Raw genomic sequence first — 13335 nt, forward strand, 5'->3', positions numbered from 1 at the left:
CTTCGGCGTTTTCTCAGGAACTGCGAAAGAACAAATTCTGTTTCTGTAAGCCACCTAAGGTTCACCCTAGACGACAACCATTCTGAAGAACCAACTTATTTGCTCGATTTATCAGGGCTGGAGAAAGCGTGCAATGTTTAAATAATGACCATGTAGTGTAGGATAGCTACAGTATGCCCGCCTCTTCCGATTGGTATACAAATCATCGCTACGCCAAGGGCTGTCTAAAACACTTGACTTCTTATCTCAGTGTTCAAAAGATCACGAGTATGGCCGCCCCTTTAAAATCACATTTTTGAGCGCAGCTTTTTGTCACATATTGGTACCGTCCACTGTCGTGCAAAAACTGATAGTAATTGTGTAAACAGTCTAAATTTCTGAAATACGTCTCGGCACCCATTGTCATATCTGTTTGGTACCAACTGACACGGAGATAGCCAATTTTAATTCTGTAATGGAAAATATAATGGTAAGACAGAGATTTAGGAGCCAGGTCTTAAATTGTAAGACATTATCTGGGGCTGATGTGGATTCTGACCACAATCTATTGGTTATGAACTGCAGATTGAAACTGAAGAAACTGCAAAAAGGTGGGAATTTAAGGAGATGGGACCTGGATAAACTGAAAGAACCAGAGGTTTTAGAGAGTTTCAGGGAGAGCATAAAGGAACAATTGACAGGAATGGGGGAAAGAAATACAGTAGAAGAAGAATGGGTAGCTCTGAGGGATGAAGTAGTGAAGGCAGCAGACGATCAAGTCGGTAAAAAGACGAGGGCTAATAGAAATCCTTGGGTAACAGAAGAAATATTGAATTTAATAGATGAAAGGAGAAAATATAAAAATGCAGTAAATGAAGCAGGCAAAAAGGAATACAAACGTCTCAAAAATGATATCGACAGGAAGTGCAAAATGGCTAAGCAGGGATGGCTAGAGGACAAATGTAAGGATGTAGAGGCTTGTCTCACTAGGGGTAACATTGATACTGCCTACAGGAAAATTAAAGAGACCTTTGAAGAGAAGAGAACCACTTTTATGAATATCAAGAGCTCAGATGGCAACCCAGTTCTAAGCAAAGAAGGGAAGGCAGAATGGTGGAAGGAGTATATAGAGGGTTTATACAAGGGCGATGTACTTGAGGACAATATTATGGAAATGGAAGAGGATGTAGATGAAGACGAAATGGGAGATAAGATACTGCGTGAAGAGTTTGACAGAGCACTGAAAGACCTGAGTCGAAACAAGGCCCCGGGAGTAGACAACATTCCATTAGAACTACTGATGGCCTTGGGAGAGCCAGTCATGACAAAACACTACCATCTGGTGAGCACGATGTATGTGACAGGCGAAATGCCCACAGACTTCAAGGAGAATATAATAATTTCAATCCCAAAGAAAGCAGGTGTTGACAGATGTGAAAATTACCGAACTATCAGTTTAATAAGTCACAGCTGTAAAATACTAACGCGAATTCTTTACAGACGAATGGAAAAACTGGTAGGAGCCGACCTAGGGGAAGATCAGTTTGGATTCCGTAGAAATGTTGGAACACGTGAGGCAATACTGACCTTACGACTTATCTTAGAAGAAAGATTAAGTAAAGGCAAACCTACGTTTCTAGCATTTGTAGTCTTAGAGAAAGCTTTTGACAATGTTAACTGGAATACTCTCTTTCAAATTCTGAGGGTGGCAGGGGTAAAATACAGGGAGCGAAAGGCTATTTACAATTTGTACAGAAACCAGATGGCAGTTATAAGAATCGAGGGGCATGAAAGGGAAGCAGTGGTTGTGAAAGGAGTGAGACAGGGTTGTATCCTCTCCCCAATGTTATTCAATCTGTATATTGTGCAAGCAGTAAAGGAAACAAAAGAAAAATTCGGAGTAGGTATTAAAATTCATGGAGAAGAAGTAAAAACTTTGAGGTTCGCCGATGACATTGTAATTCTGTCAGAGACAGCAAAGGACTTGGAAGAGCAGTTGAACGGAATGGACAGTGTCTTGAAAGGAGGATATAAGATGAACATCAACAAAAGCAAAACGAGGATAATGGAATGTAGTCAAATTAAGTCGGGTGATGCTGAGGGAATTAGATTAGGAAATGAGACACTTAAAGTAGTAAAGGAGTTTTGCTATTGAGGGAGTAAGATAACCGATGATGGTCGAAGTAGAGAGGATATAAAATGTAGACTGGCAATGGAAAGGAAAGCGTTTCTCAAGAAGAGAAATTTGTTAACATCGAGTATAGATTTAAGTGTCAGGAAGTCGTTTCTGAAAGTATTTGTATGGAGTGTAGCCATGTATGGAAGTGAAACATTGACGATAACTAGTTTGGACAAGAAGAGAATAGAAGCCTTCGAAATGTGGTGCTACAGAAGAATGCTGAAGATAAGGTGGTAAGGTCACGTAACTAATGAGGAGGTATTGAATAGGATTGGGGAGGAGAGAAGTTTGTGGCACAACTTGACTAGAAGAAGGGATCGGTTGGTAGGACATGTTTTGAGGCATCAAGGGATCACAAATTTAGCATTGGAGGGCACCGTGGAGGGTAAAAATCGTAGAGGGAGACCAAGAGATGAATACACTAACCAGTTTCAGAAGGATGTCGGTTGCAGCAGGTACTGGGAGATGAAGAAGCTTGCACAGGATAGAGTAGCATGGAGAGCTGCATCAAACCAGTCTCAGGACTGAAGACCACAACAACAACAATGGAAAAATATTGCATTTCCATTACCTGGCCGGCAAGGACCATAGAGGTGGTGGCGTAGTATTGCTGATCACCAGACTTAGTGTCAGTGACCTGGGTTAATTCCCTAATCCCTCCCCATCGTGTGACGGAGTGAGCGCATGTGAGACTATTGACGGTAATCCGTCAGGCGGATGAGGACGTTAAGCTCGGCGTGTCCCTTGGTGCTATTCGAGATGAGCAGGCTATGTGCCGGCAGTAGGTTTCAACCTCTCCTTCATCATTGTCAACAGCACAAACACGACAGTCCACTACACACGCGCACATCATTGTCACCTACATGAGACAGTTGGAGTTAAGACACATGACTCCTACGCCATCTACGTCCCGTCTAGAACGTGTTGCAATAAGCTGCGAGTCACTCGCGTGAATAAAAATTTCATTTCTGGGTATATTAAAATAGCAAAGATTCTCCCATTTTAAATGACGTATGTTTTTCGCATTTAGCTTCATTTTGTTTTCAACTTATTTCCTAAAATATGCTGACACACATTTGGAGGGACATGTTCTCATAAAAAATATTCATTTAAAAGTTTCAGTAATTCCACAGACAAATTTTCTGTGAAATATGTTCTCACAGTTGTATAATACGGTAACATAATCCAGGCAATTGCTTCCTTTTCGGACGGTGTTACAAAAATAGCGTAATATCTTTGTTATTGCTTTGTGAATTGTATGTCTGGGATTTCCTAGGTCATGCCAAAGTTTCTACAACATATTCTTCTAAAAACTATATCCGAGACTTGACTTTATGATAAGGTACTCCATTGTGCATAAAAGCAAAGTCACTATTACGAAATCACAGTTTTAACTGAAGCGAGAGATTTTTTCCGAATTTTTTTTTTGTGTTACTGTTGATTAATTGAATATTTAAGATTATAGACATTATCTGTACCACGTGTCCGGAAACGATGTTTCACGCTATAACAGAAGCTGGTTCTTCACCATTTGAGCCAGACGTGACCGAAATTACTTCATCTCGTATATTGTGTGCTGTCTACACATACGTAGTAAATGTACTTATACGAAAAAAAATCTGTAGTAGCGAAAAGTTAGCTTGGTAAAGAGAAGACAGACAGTCCGGGTTTTAGGTGGTTGTCTGAGTGTATGCTAGAATTAAGTCCTTTTCTTAAATGGCGTGTTCGTACGGAAATGTGTATTTTTTCCACAAAAAATTTTGTTTCTGAGTATATTGGGGAGCAGTAAAATATCTTCCTATTCCCTGCACCAGTTGTACCAAAACGATTTTTACCATCATTAGCCCGGCTGAGTATCTCTTCGCAGCCATTACAGATGTAATTTGGCTTCACTTAATGGTTGACTTACAGGAAGAAATCCAGTAAATAAGATTTCTGCGGTCACTTTTTGTACAAATGTGTACTCCACGTGAATTTTCGGGTTCTCACAGCTTATTAATTTGTCCATAAATTTATGGCATATCAGACGTAACCATACTTCGGCAATTGCTAATATTTCGACTGTGAACTGTCCAGGTGGAATTGTGCTTACGGCTGATGTACTTCTTGCTCTCCCAGGCGATGCATTTTTTGCAGTACGACCTTTACGATAGCAAGATTTGTCTACCCATAACCTCAAAAATCAAAGACAAAGCTAACAGGCCGTAAAATACCGATATAACAATTCTCGAGTTAGCTGCAAGCTACAAATTATTGTAATTTACGTAGATCTCATTTTTAGTGGAAAAATTACGTAAGTAGTTATCGACAACGTACCAAACATCACACCGATAAACGACTGAGTTGCTCAAGTAGTATTGTCAACACTGATTCAAAGATAGATAATAATTTTATCAAGAAAGTGACGTTCAAAGATTTAAATAGCTCAGGAGGTCAAAAGTAGGTAATACGTGTGAATATAGTGTTTTAGGATAACCATAGGTAGTAATTTCTTCACTCTGAGTCTAATATCCCACACACCAAGTTTCAGCAATCACGTTTTCGAAAAGAAATAACTTCCAGGAAGTAACATAAGAATATAATGAAGTCATTTCGCATAGGGCTGTTAACAATATTCTATGTGAATACAGTTTCGATGCTTGGTCGTTGCCAAGCACTCTGAAAGCAAACATTCATCAAATAAAATACGTTGGAGTTAAAAAAAGGTCCATCCATAAAATTCAAACCATAATGGTATTAACGTAGGATGGAATGTCAAAGACAACTCTATAACGTTACGTCGTGTCATTCTGAAGTACAGTTCCCAACGGTCTGAAACCAAATACATGTGATGGCATAACCCTTTCCGCTGTTCCACACACCATGTGAGCAAACGCCATACAGCCAGTACAAAAACAACAAATACGGCTAGTTCAATAACAGCAATCAGCTGGCAGAAATAGATTCATGATAATACGCCGACGTACAACGTGGTAGTTGGATTACAACAGAGGCAAGGTGATATGTATGTAAATACACAGAGAGTAAGACTGAGAGTACAAAATTTGTGAAACGTGTACTCACAATGGACGAATATCATCGACGTATGCAGGATGTAAATGATAACTGTTTAGAACATACCACAATCGTGTAGGTGACGTCGAGACGAACAGTTTGATTTCAGACGCTTGTGGACCATCAAGCCGGAACACAGCTCCCGTCATTTAATAAACTCACAGCACATGACCGCCGCGAGACATTTTGGAATATCCCCTCTCCCTATTACGCCACCGGTTTAGTTGCGCATTTACAAACTGTAAAATGGGGGTGGGTGTAAATTTTACCTCAAACTTCTGTGAATTGCAACAGCGCAAAATTAACAACTGAAGCGTTTTGTTTCTCTAGTTGTCTTGCTATGAGTCTACTGTGCTTACTACTTTACATGTAGGGCAACCGCAGCCGAAAGGTTCCATGATTTGAGTAAACAAGACCGCTGCAACTGTAGAACTCTCTATTGGAGAACATGACCGATTTCACAAATTAAATTTGTATCTTCAGGTGCTTGTATAGAAAGGGATAAAAGAACTGATCAAAAATTTTGCCATGCCAAGAAACGGAAAAAATGAAAGCAATAAGGTCTATGTCTACCCACAATCAAAGATTAAAAGATCTATTTAAACCAGGTAAAGCCACTCTCAACATGATAAAATGTGTTGGCGGCTAAGGCCACCTCCAACCTAAAAAAGACCCCAGCAAAAACATCAAAGTAAGAACGTAGTAGTTATTTAAAAGAATTTGTAATAAAAATAAAGTAGGTAGCAGATACTCTGCGTTTGTAACATTAAAAGTGAAACAGTTGTCAATAGCGTCACACTCTACATCCATTGCAGACCGCCTGGGGAGGAAGCGTTGCTGTTGCCGACGTCATCAAACCGCTACCTGTAGCGAGGCCTACGCAGAAATCCGCGCATATGCAGTGTTGCAAACATTAAGTAACCAGATATCGTTACTGAAATATTGGGGGCTGGCTACACATTTTAAGTTACCAAAATATTTAAGAGTCACATAAGTCAGAATTACTGTTGCAGCTAATTTACTATCCAGGATCCTATATGCTAGCACTAGCCAATACAGTGTCCTTCCAAATAACAAAATTTTTTACGCAAATGAGAAACGTGTTATAATAGAGAACAATGGTAGGGCAGAAAACATTATTCGCTTAAATAATCAAAATTGGATAGAACGTTTCTGTGGCGTAAATCTGTATGGGAGTTGAGGGTATTTTCTGGGGCTCATAAGCAGTGTATGTTATTTCTGATTATTAGAGTTTGTAATTTAAAATGTGCAGCCAGCTCCCAACATTTCAATCGAGATCTGGTTACTTAATGTTTGCGACACTGCGCATGCGCGGCCTTTCGTGTAGGCCTCACTGGTTAACTGGCGGTGGCACACCAATGCTTCATTTACAGGCTGTCTACATTGGAGGTACAGTGTGACATTATTGACAATTGTTTCTCTTTTAATGATACAAACGCGGTGTATTTGTTAAGTATTTTAATTATTTTTATTATAAATTATTTTAATAGCTATTATGTTCTTACTTTGACGTTTTTACTTTTCTTTTAGATTGTGGATGGCCTTAGTCCCCAGTACATTTTATCATAGACGCTCGCACATTCGTGAGTCAAAGTTTTGAATACCTGGATTTAAATGTTGGGAATGGCTTTATCCGGTTTAACAGAACCTTTAATCTTCGACTGTAGGTAGACATAGACTTCAACGCTTTTATTTGTCCTTTTCTTGGGATGGCTAAATTTCTGATAAGTTCTTTTATCACTTTCTATACAGTGAAACACATGAAGATGCAGATTTGTTTGCGAAAGCGATCGTGTTCTCCAATAAAGAGTTCAAACAGTCGCAGCGGTCTTGTTCATCCAAATCACGGACTACTGTCCTTGCACATGTGAAGTTTGGATCGAATTGGAAACGCTAATTAGTTTTTGCGTAACGTCTTCATAACACTTTTTCCTTTGATTACCCCTACAGAGAAGCCTAACTTACTAATGTCAACGAATTTCAGTGGCTTAAGAGGACGAGGTATTAAAAACCTATCGCGACGCGCGTGCGGTATAGCATAGGCGCCTTTTGTACGCCAGTTTGAAGTTGTGTTCCGGCTTTATAGTCCACAAGTGCCATAAATCAAATTGCTGGTCTCAACTTCACCTACACCCCTACGATGAGTTGTATAGATATAGTTGTAGTAATGTGAAAGGGGTTAACAAGTAAAAACCGTGAATGCAACTATTATAAAACCACCTTTTCTTGCTGCAACTTAAATTTATTTTTTCCAGACGCGTTTCACCTTTTTCTTCCTCTAACGCATCTTCAGTGGAATCTATAACTATACAGTTTCGTTATTTTTAGATAATCTAACAGTTCACGTCGCGTTTTTTTGTGTAGACAAATAATTACTTTGCTGTGATATGCGTTTACTCTCAACTTCTCTGGAGGTCGTACTACCAGTTGATTTCCAAAACATAAGCACAATTTTGTATTCTGAGCTTTTTCACACTGTTCACCATGTTTCTCCTTCTTTTTTTGTGGCGTTCTGTTATTCTTTTGCCACTAGATGCAGCTATTTGTTCGAATACTGTGCTTTTAACAACGTATATATTGGGACTTCGTTATGTGTTTCCTCCTCTTTGGTTTGTTTACCTATATGTTGCCAACCTAACGAAGTATATGTTTAAAACCAACTTCTAATAGTGTTTGAAAGCTTTAGTGACAGTTGATTTGATTTTTGGTTTCAGTTTTTATGGAGAGGTTCATGGAGAAGTGAGTGAAAAGGTGTTGGGTGGTACTATTATTATATTGTGTGGCATTATTATTATTATTGTATTACTCTTCTTTAGGAGTGTTATTCCATTATTTTATCTGTTAGTGTAAACAATGAATTGTTCGGCGTGAATACTTGATCATTCAACTGGGTTTTCCTTTCTGCTTTGGTGTTCTGTATGTGGTAATTTTCTTGCAGGGTTAGGAGTTTTTTTATTGTTGATTCTAATTTGTTTAGTGCCTTCTTCTCTAGTAGTTGGTTTGTGGTTATTTTCTCTTAGGTGTTCTGCAAATGTGGAGTGGTTTGTCCCATACTTCCAGCCTCTCATGTGTTCTTTGTATCTGACATCAAATGTTCTGCCTGTTTGTCTTCTGTATTTTCCTTCACAAGTGTTACACTGTGTTTGGTGTATACCTGCTTTCTGGTATACATCTCTGTTTTTTATCAATTTTGATGTGTATTTTTATAGAATTGTCTGTTGTGTATGCTATGATTATTCTCTGTCTTTTGAAAACGTTGATGATTTTAAGTGTGCATTTGTGCTTGTATGTCATTGTGTACCATGTTGTGTTTTCTTTCATCTTTTTCTGATTATTCTGTGTAGTTACTACAGTTATATGTGTTTGATTTTTTTGTGTTGTTGTCTGTGGTTTGGTGCTTCCTGCTTTTATTTTACTTTTAATTTTGTTGTTAGCTTTGTGACTATGTTACTACTGTAAGCATTGTTTTCTTTGTGCAATCTGCATTATTATGTCCAGCTCTTTTTGGTAGTTTCCTTTGGTGAATGGCACCGTATTGAGTCTATAGAGCATGTGCTGAAGTGCTGTTCGCTTTTATGAGTGTGGGTGGTTCAAGGATTAGGTACTGATAATGTCCATTGCTGTGTATTTATAGTAAATTTTCAAACATATTCTTATTGTTTTGTTGTTTTGATTGTTATATCCAGAAAATTGACAATGAGAGGAAGGAGAATGCTGAATGCAAACTGAAGAATTTTGAGGGGCAAGTGGTGCAAAGGGCGAAAATGCTGTGATTCAAAAAACACTTTCTTTTAACCACAAATTTGCTTTTTTACCATAAAAGGATCATTTTGAAGCGAGCTATTAGAGATAAAAAACTAAAACGATCAGTGATTATCGAGTATAGCAGTTCACACATTTTGTTCACAGCTTTTTCATAATATGTCAAAAAATGAGAGATCAGTACCAACAGAGCTCAATGAAAAAGTTACTTTAATTGCTCTGGCATTAAGAAAGTATCATGTGAAGAACAATTGACCTTTTAACAGAGAGTGTTAGATATATCCACCAAGCGCATTTATGATTAAATGAAAGTAGGTTTTGAAAGAAATGTTTCATTCTATAATATGAAGTGGATGTAGGCAATGACCAATTGTAGAAAAATATTTGGAAAGTTGCTTAAGATTATTTATATTTATACTACAATTAATCTATTTACAGCATTTAACTTCGGATATATGTAGAAAATCGACTCATTCGCAAGTACCCTTCACTCAGATGGTTCCTTGGCACCCAGGATAATAATAAAAAGAGTATTTTATTATTCTCTTGGTTAATCATACCAGCAACGGAACAAGGTATGGAAACTAGGACGTAATCCCTCCGCTGGCCGGTGTGGCCGTGCGGTTAGAGGCGCTTCAGTGTGGAACCGCGTGACCGCTACGGTCGCAGGTTCGAATCCTGCCTCGGGCATGGATGTGTGTGATGTCCTTAGGTTAGTTAGGTTTAAGTAGTTCTAAGTTCTAGGGGACTGATGACCACAGATGTTAAGTCCCATAGTGCTCAGAGCCATTTGAGCCATTTGAGTAATCCCTCCACTAGCACCTATAAAGTGATTGCAGGCCAAAATATGGGACAAATACTTTTGATGCAATACTGGTACAATATTTATTGAATAGGTGTGTTATTTTAAAATTACATGTTTTTTGTCGAATATTTACGACCTGAGACAGTGATTGTGTCAAAATTTTTACAGAAAGTAAAAGTATCAAGTAGTTGCTGTTACTGTTAATTATCCTGTTTATTAATAATAGATCCGTTACAGGCTTCAAACCCGCAGATTCATCTTCAGATGATGTAGGCATATTTATTTTAGGTCTTTTAACTGATGCTGATGAGACATCGGCGGTTTCCAGCCACAGAGAAAGCTACTCAAGGCAGTAATATTCTGCAGTACAGACAGATTTAAGAATTAGGATTTTTATAAAGAAATAAACAGAAAATGACAGACAATATTAAAATAACCGATTTATTTGCTTACTGTATCTTATGCTGGCTGAGAAAGCTTTGTGTGTGCATCCAGAAGGCTGCACATTATGCAGAACTACTGTCCAGAATGCACACTTTTGCATTTTATTAAAATAGGTGAATAATTATATTTCAGCGTAATCCACTGTATTTTTACAAAATTCTTGCAAAGGAACATAATACATTTATGCTATTGTTTGCATCATGAAACATTTGGCTACAGACTGATTTTATCAACTGTTACTTAATCTTATCTCTGTCCAACCAGCAGTGCACTTATGTGTGTTTCATTTACAACTGTAAGTTTGAAAAACGAATATCATTCTTGATATAGACAAATTACAATAATACTGTCTCACAGAATATAAATTATTGGTACCCTGAAGTGATTTATATATAACAAGAATCCACAACAATCCACTCAGAGACAATAAATTTTCAGTAAATGCAGCGATGATACACAAATGTCCATTAACGTAAAATTTGTTTGGAAACGAATCAATAAAAATTGAACTTATTAATAGTACATGATTTCTTTTATCCACATACCCCACACTGAAGCAATATGGTATTCTTTGAAACACAAAATGAATGTGTCCTTTTGAACATGGCAGATACAGTTACAGTATTTAATTAGCTGTAACACTCCTGCTGAAACCCAAACATTTTTGACTTATTGTGTGTGCTCAATAATCGTCAGTGGTGGCCAAAGAAGAGAATGAATTTACATCTTCAAACACAAACATTGGTTTAACAGGAGAAAAGAAATAAAATTACAATTGAAGCCCCTTTGATAACAATTAATATAAATAGTGTTTAGATGTAGAGCTTAGAGATAGGTGCATCCACCGAGTTTTGTCAAAATTGTTCCGGAAACTTGCTGTGATTCGTTGGAACTTCTCACATGTGAACCAGTCAATTTTACAACACTTATATCAGTTTAAAAAGGCACTTCAGTTAATTTAACTACGATATTGTGTCTCAGGATTCGACAACACGTGATAAGAATCTTTACAGTCACTATTAACACAAACTCGTAGCAGAAACTCTTGTCGTTCCTGTATGTTGCCAACGAGGAAAAGATTCGGCTTCTAAATTCTAAATCTGCAGCCCGTCATATAAATTACAATAGAAAAATTACGCCTTTGAAAGACGCTTCAGTTACAAACAGTTCAATGACATAAATGTGGTCTACTGAACATAAGCTGAGTAGGATTATTTGGACAAAAGAGAGACCTCTGTATTGAACATCTAAAATCAATTAGACATGATCTCATAAACTACCTTTGGAAAACATTTATAATGGATTTACATTGCTGTCTCTCCTCAGAACAAATACATCCATCACTCATGCTGTTACTCCATAATTATCAATTTCAATACAATGAATTGTTTTCCAATATTTTTCCCAAGAATTTCAGCAGCTGTACCTGAAGTATAATCCCACGGAGCCCATATATTTAATACACTCTCAACTAATTTAGCTGGCTTTCCACAACTGCACGTTGCATCCACGTTACAGTCACGTCATAGAACTTGGATGAAAACAGTGGTGTTTCTTGAGAAGTCTGCTCATACTTTCCATTACTCTTCAACATTTGTTATTGGACCATTCGTCCATAGATTCCATGTAATGGCAGTATGTTAAGTACTACACCTTGCTCGGGTTTTACTGGGCGGAGACAAGGCAGTCAATAACGTTTCCACGCTTGACTATAGGCAAGTTCGCGTCACTAAGGAGTCCACATGACGGCGGATCACACAGCCCACAGGCCCATCCAAGTCCTTGTGTGCCCCGGCGAGCTTCCGCCGTCATGTCCAGTAGATTGGAGCACCGTCCCAACTAAAGGCTTCGTGGTTGTCAACAGGACGCAATCATCTCTTGCGGCGGAAGCGGAGGACGATCAGTTCGGCAAGCCAGCACAACATGGTCACCAGGATCAGCAGCGACAGGATGTGCATGCACAGCGGGTAGTTCTCCGTCTCGTCTCGGACGTAACCTGTGGACATGAAAAAGGCGTTAAGTATCAATGACTACATGCCACCTAAAAGGGTCAACATCGTAGCCCAGACCGGTGTTAGGTGCAACATCAAAGGACTTTGCGAACCACACCATCCGGTTAGCGCAAAATGTTTCGAGACTGGATTAAAAAATAGAGAGATCGAGCGGTTATAGCCACTTCAGTGCGGAACCACCCGGCTGCTACGGTCGCAGGTTCTGTGGTGTCACCACCAGACACCACACTTGCTAGGTGGTAGCCTTTAAATCGGCCGCGGTCCGTTAGTATACGTCGGACCCGCGTGTCGCCACTGTCAGTGATTGCAGACCGAGCGCCGCCACACGGCAGGTCTAGAGAGACGTCCTAGCACTCGCCCCAGCTGTACAGCCGACTTTGCTAGCGATGGTTCACTGACAAATTACGCTCTCATTTGCCGAGACGATAGTTAGCATAGCCTTCAGCTACGTCATTTGCTACGACCTAGCAAGGCGCCATTATCAATTGCTATTTATCTTGTGATGCATGTACCGTCAGACCGATGTTTACCAATTATGGATTAAAGTTAAGTATTCCAGAAGCTACGTACTTTTTTTTACTAGACTCAACTCCTTTAGCTGTTCCAGACCTCACGCCAGCCTGCGTGAGCTTAAACGCGTGCCTTTCGGCTTCCTCCTAGTGGCTTGGCTGTCTTGCCAAGTCACAACAGGTTCGAATCCTGCCTCGGACATGGATGTGTGTGATGTCCTTAGGTTAGTTAGGTTTAAGTGGTTCTAAGTCTATGGGACTGATGACCTCAGATGTTAAGTCCCATAGTGCTTATAGCCATTTGAACCATTTAAAAATTAGAGGAAAGTTAAGACGGTGGTTTTAAAGTTCCAGACGTCTATACAGTCTCTTCTCACTAAATTACACCGCACAGACTGTCCATAACACCATGTGAAACTCTGGAGAAATCCTTCTTTAAGTCGCAAGTCAGATCGTCTCGCTCTCAGGTTATGTCGTCAAAGAGTTGAGCCGTCATGTGAATTCCTGTATTTTGTCGTGTAGGTTCGTACTGATGACACCAAGACTCGTATCCATGTCATTCTTTCCACA

The 13335-nt window shown here is 39.0% G+C and overlaps 1 protein-coding gene across 1 annotated transcript in view; it reads right to left on the reverse strand.

The window, feature by feature from the left end:
• Positions 1 to 10220: 10220 nt before the first annotated feature.
• Positions 10221 to 13335, reverse strand: part of LOC126484322 (monocarboxylate transporter 12-like) — a 192601-nt gene continuing 189486 nt past the window's right edge. Inside the window, exon 8 of the mRNA XM_050107764.1 lies at positions 10221 to 12240. Coding sequence (XP_049963721.1) covers positions 12116 to 12240 — 125 coding nt within the window. The 3' untranslated portion in view covers positions 10221 to 12115. The remainder of the gene's footprint in view (positions 12241 to 13335) is intronic.

The sequence above is a fragment of the Schistocerca serialis genome, chromosome 6 (genome assembly GCF_023864345.2).
Source record: "Schistocerca serialis cubense isolate TAMUIC-IGC-003099 chromosome 6, iqSchSeri2.2, whole genome shotgun sequence".
Taxonomy (NCBI): Eukaryota; Metazoa; Arthropoda; class Insecta; order Orthoptera; family Acrididae; genus Schistocerca; species Schistocerca serialis.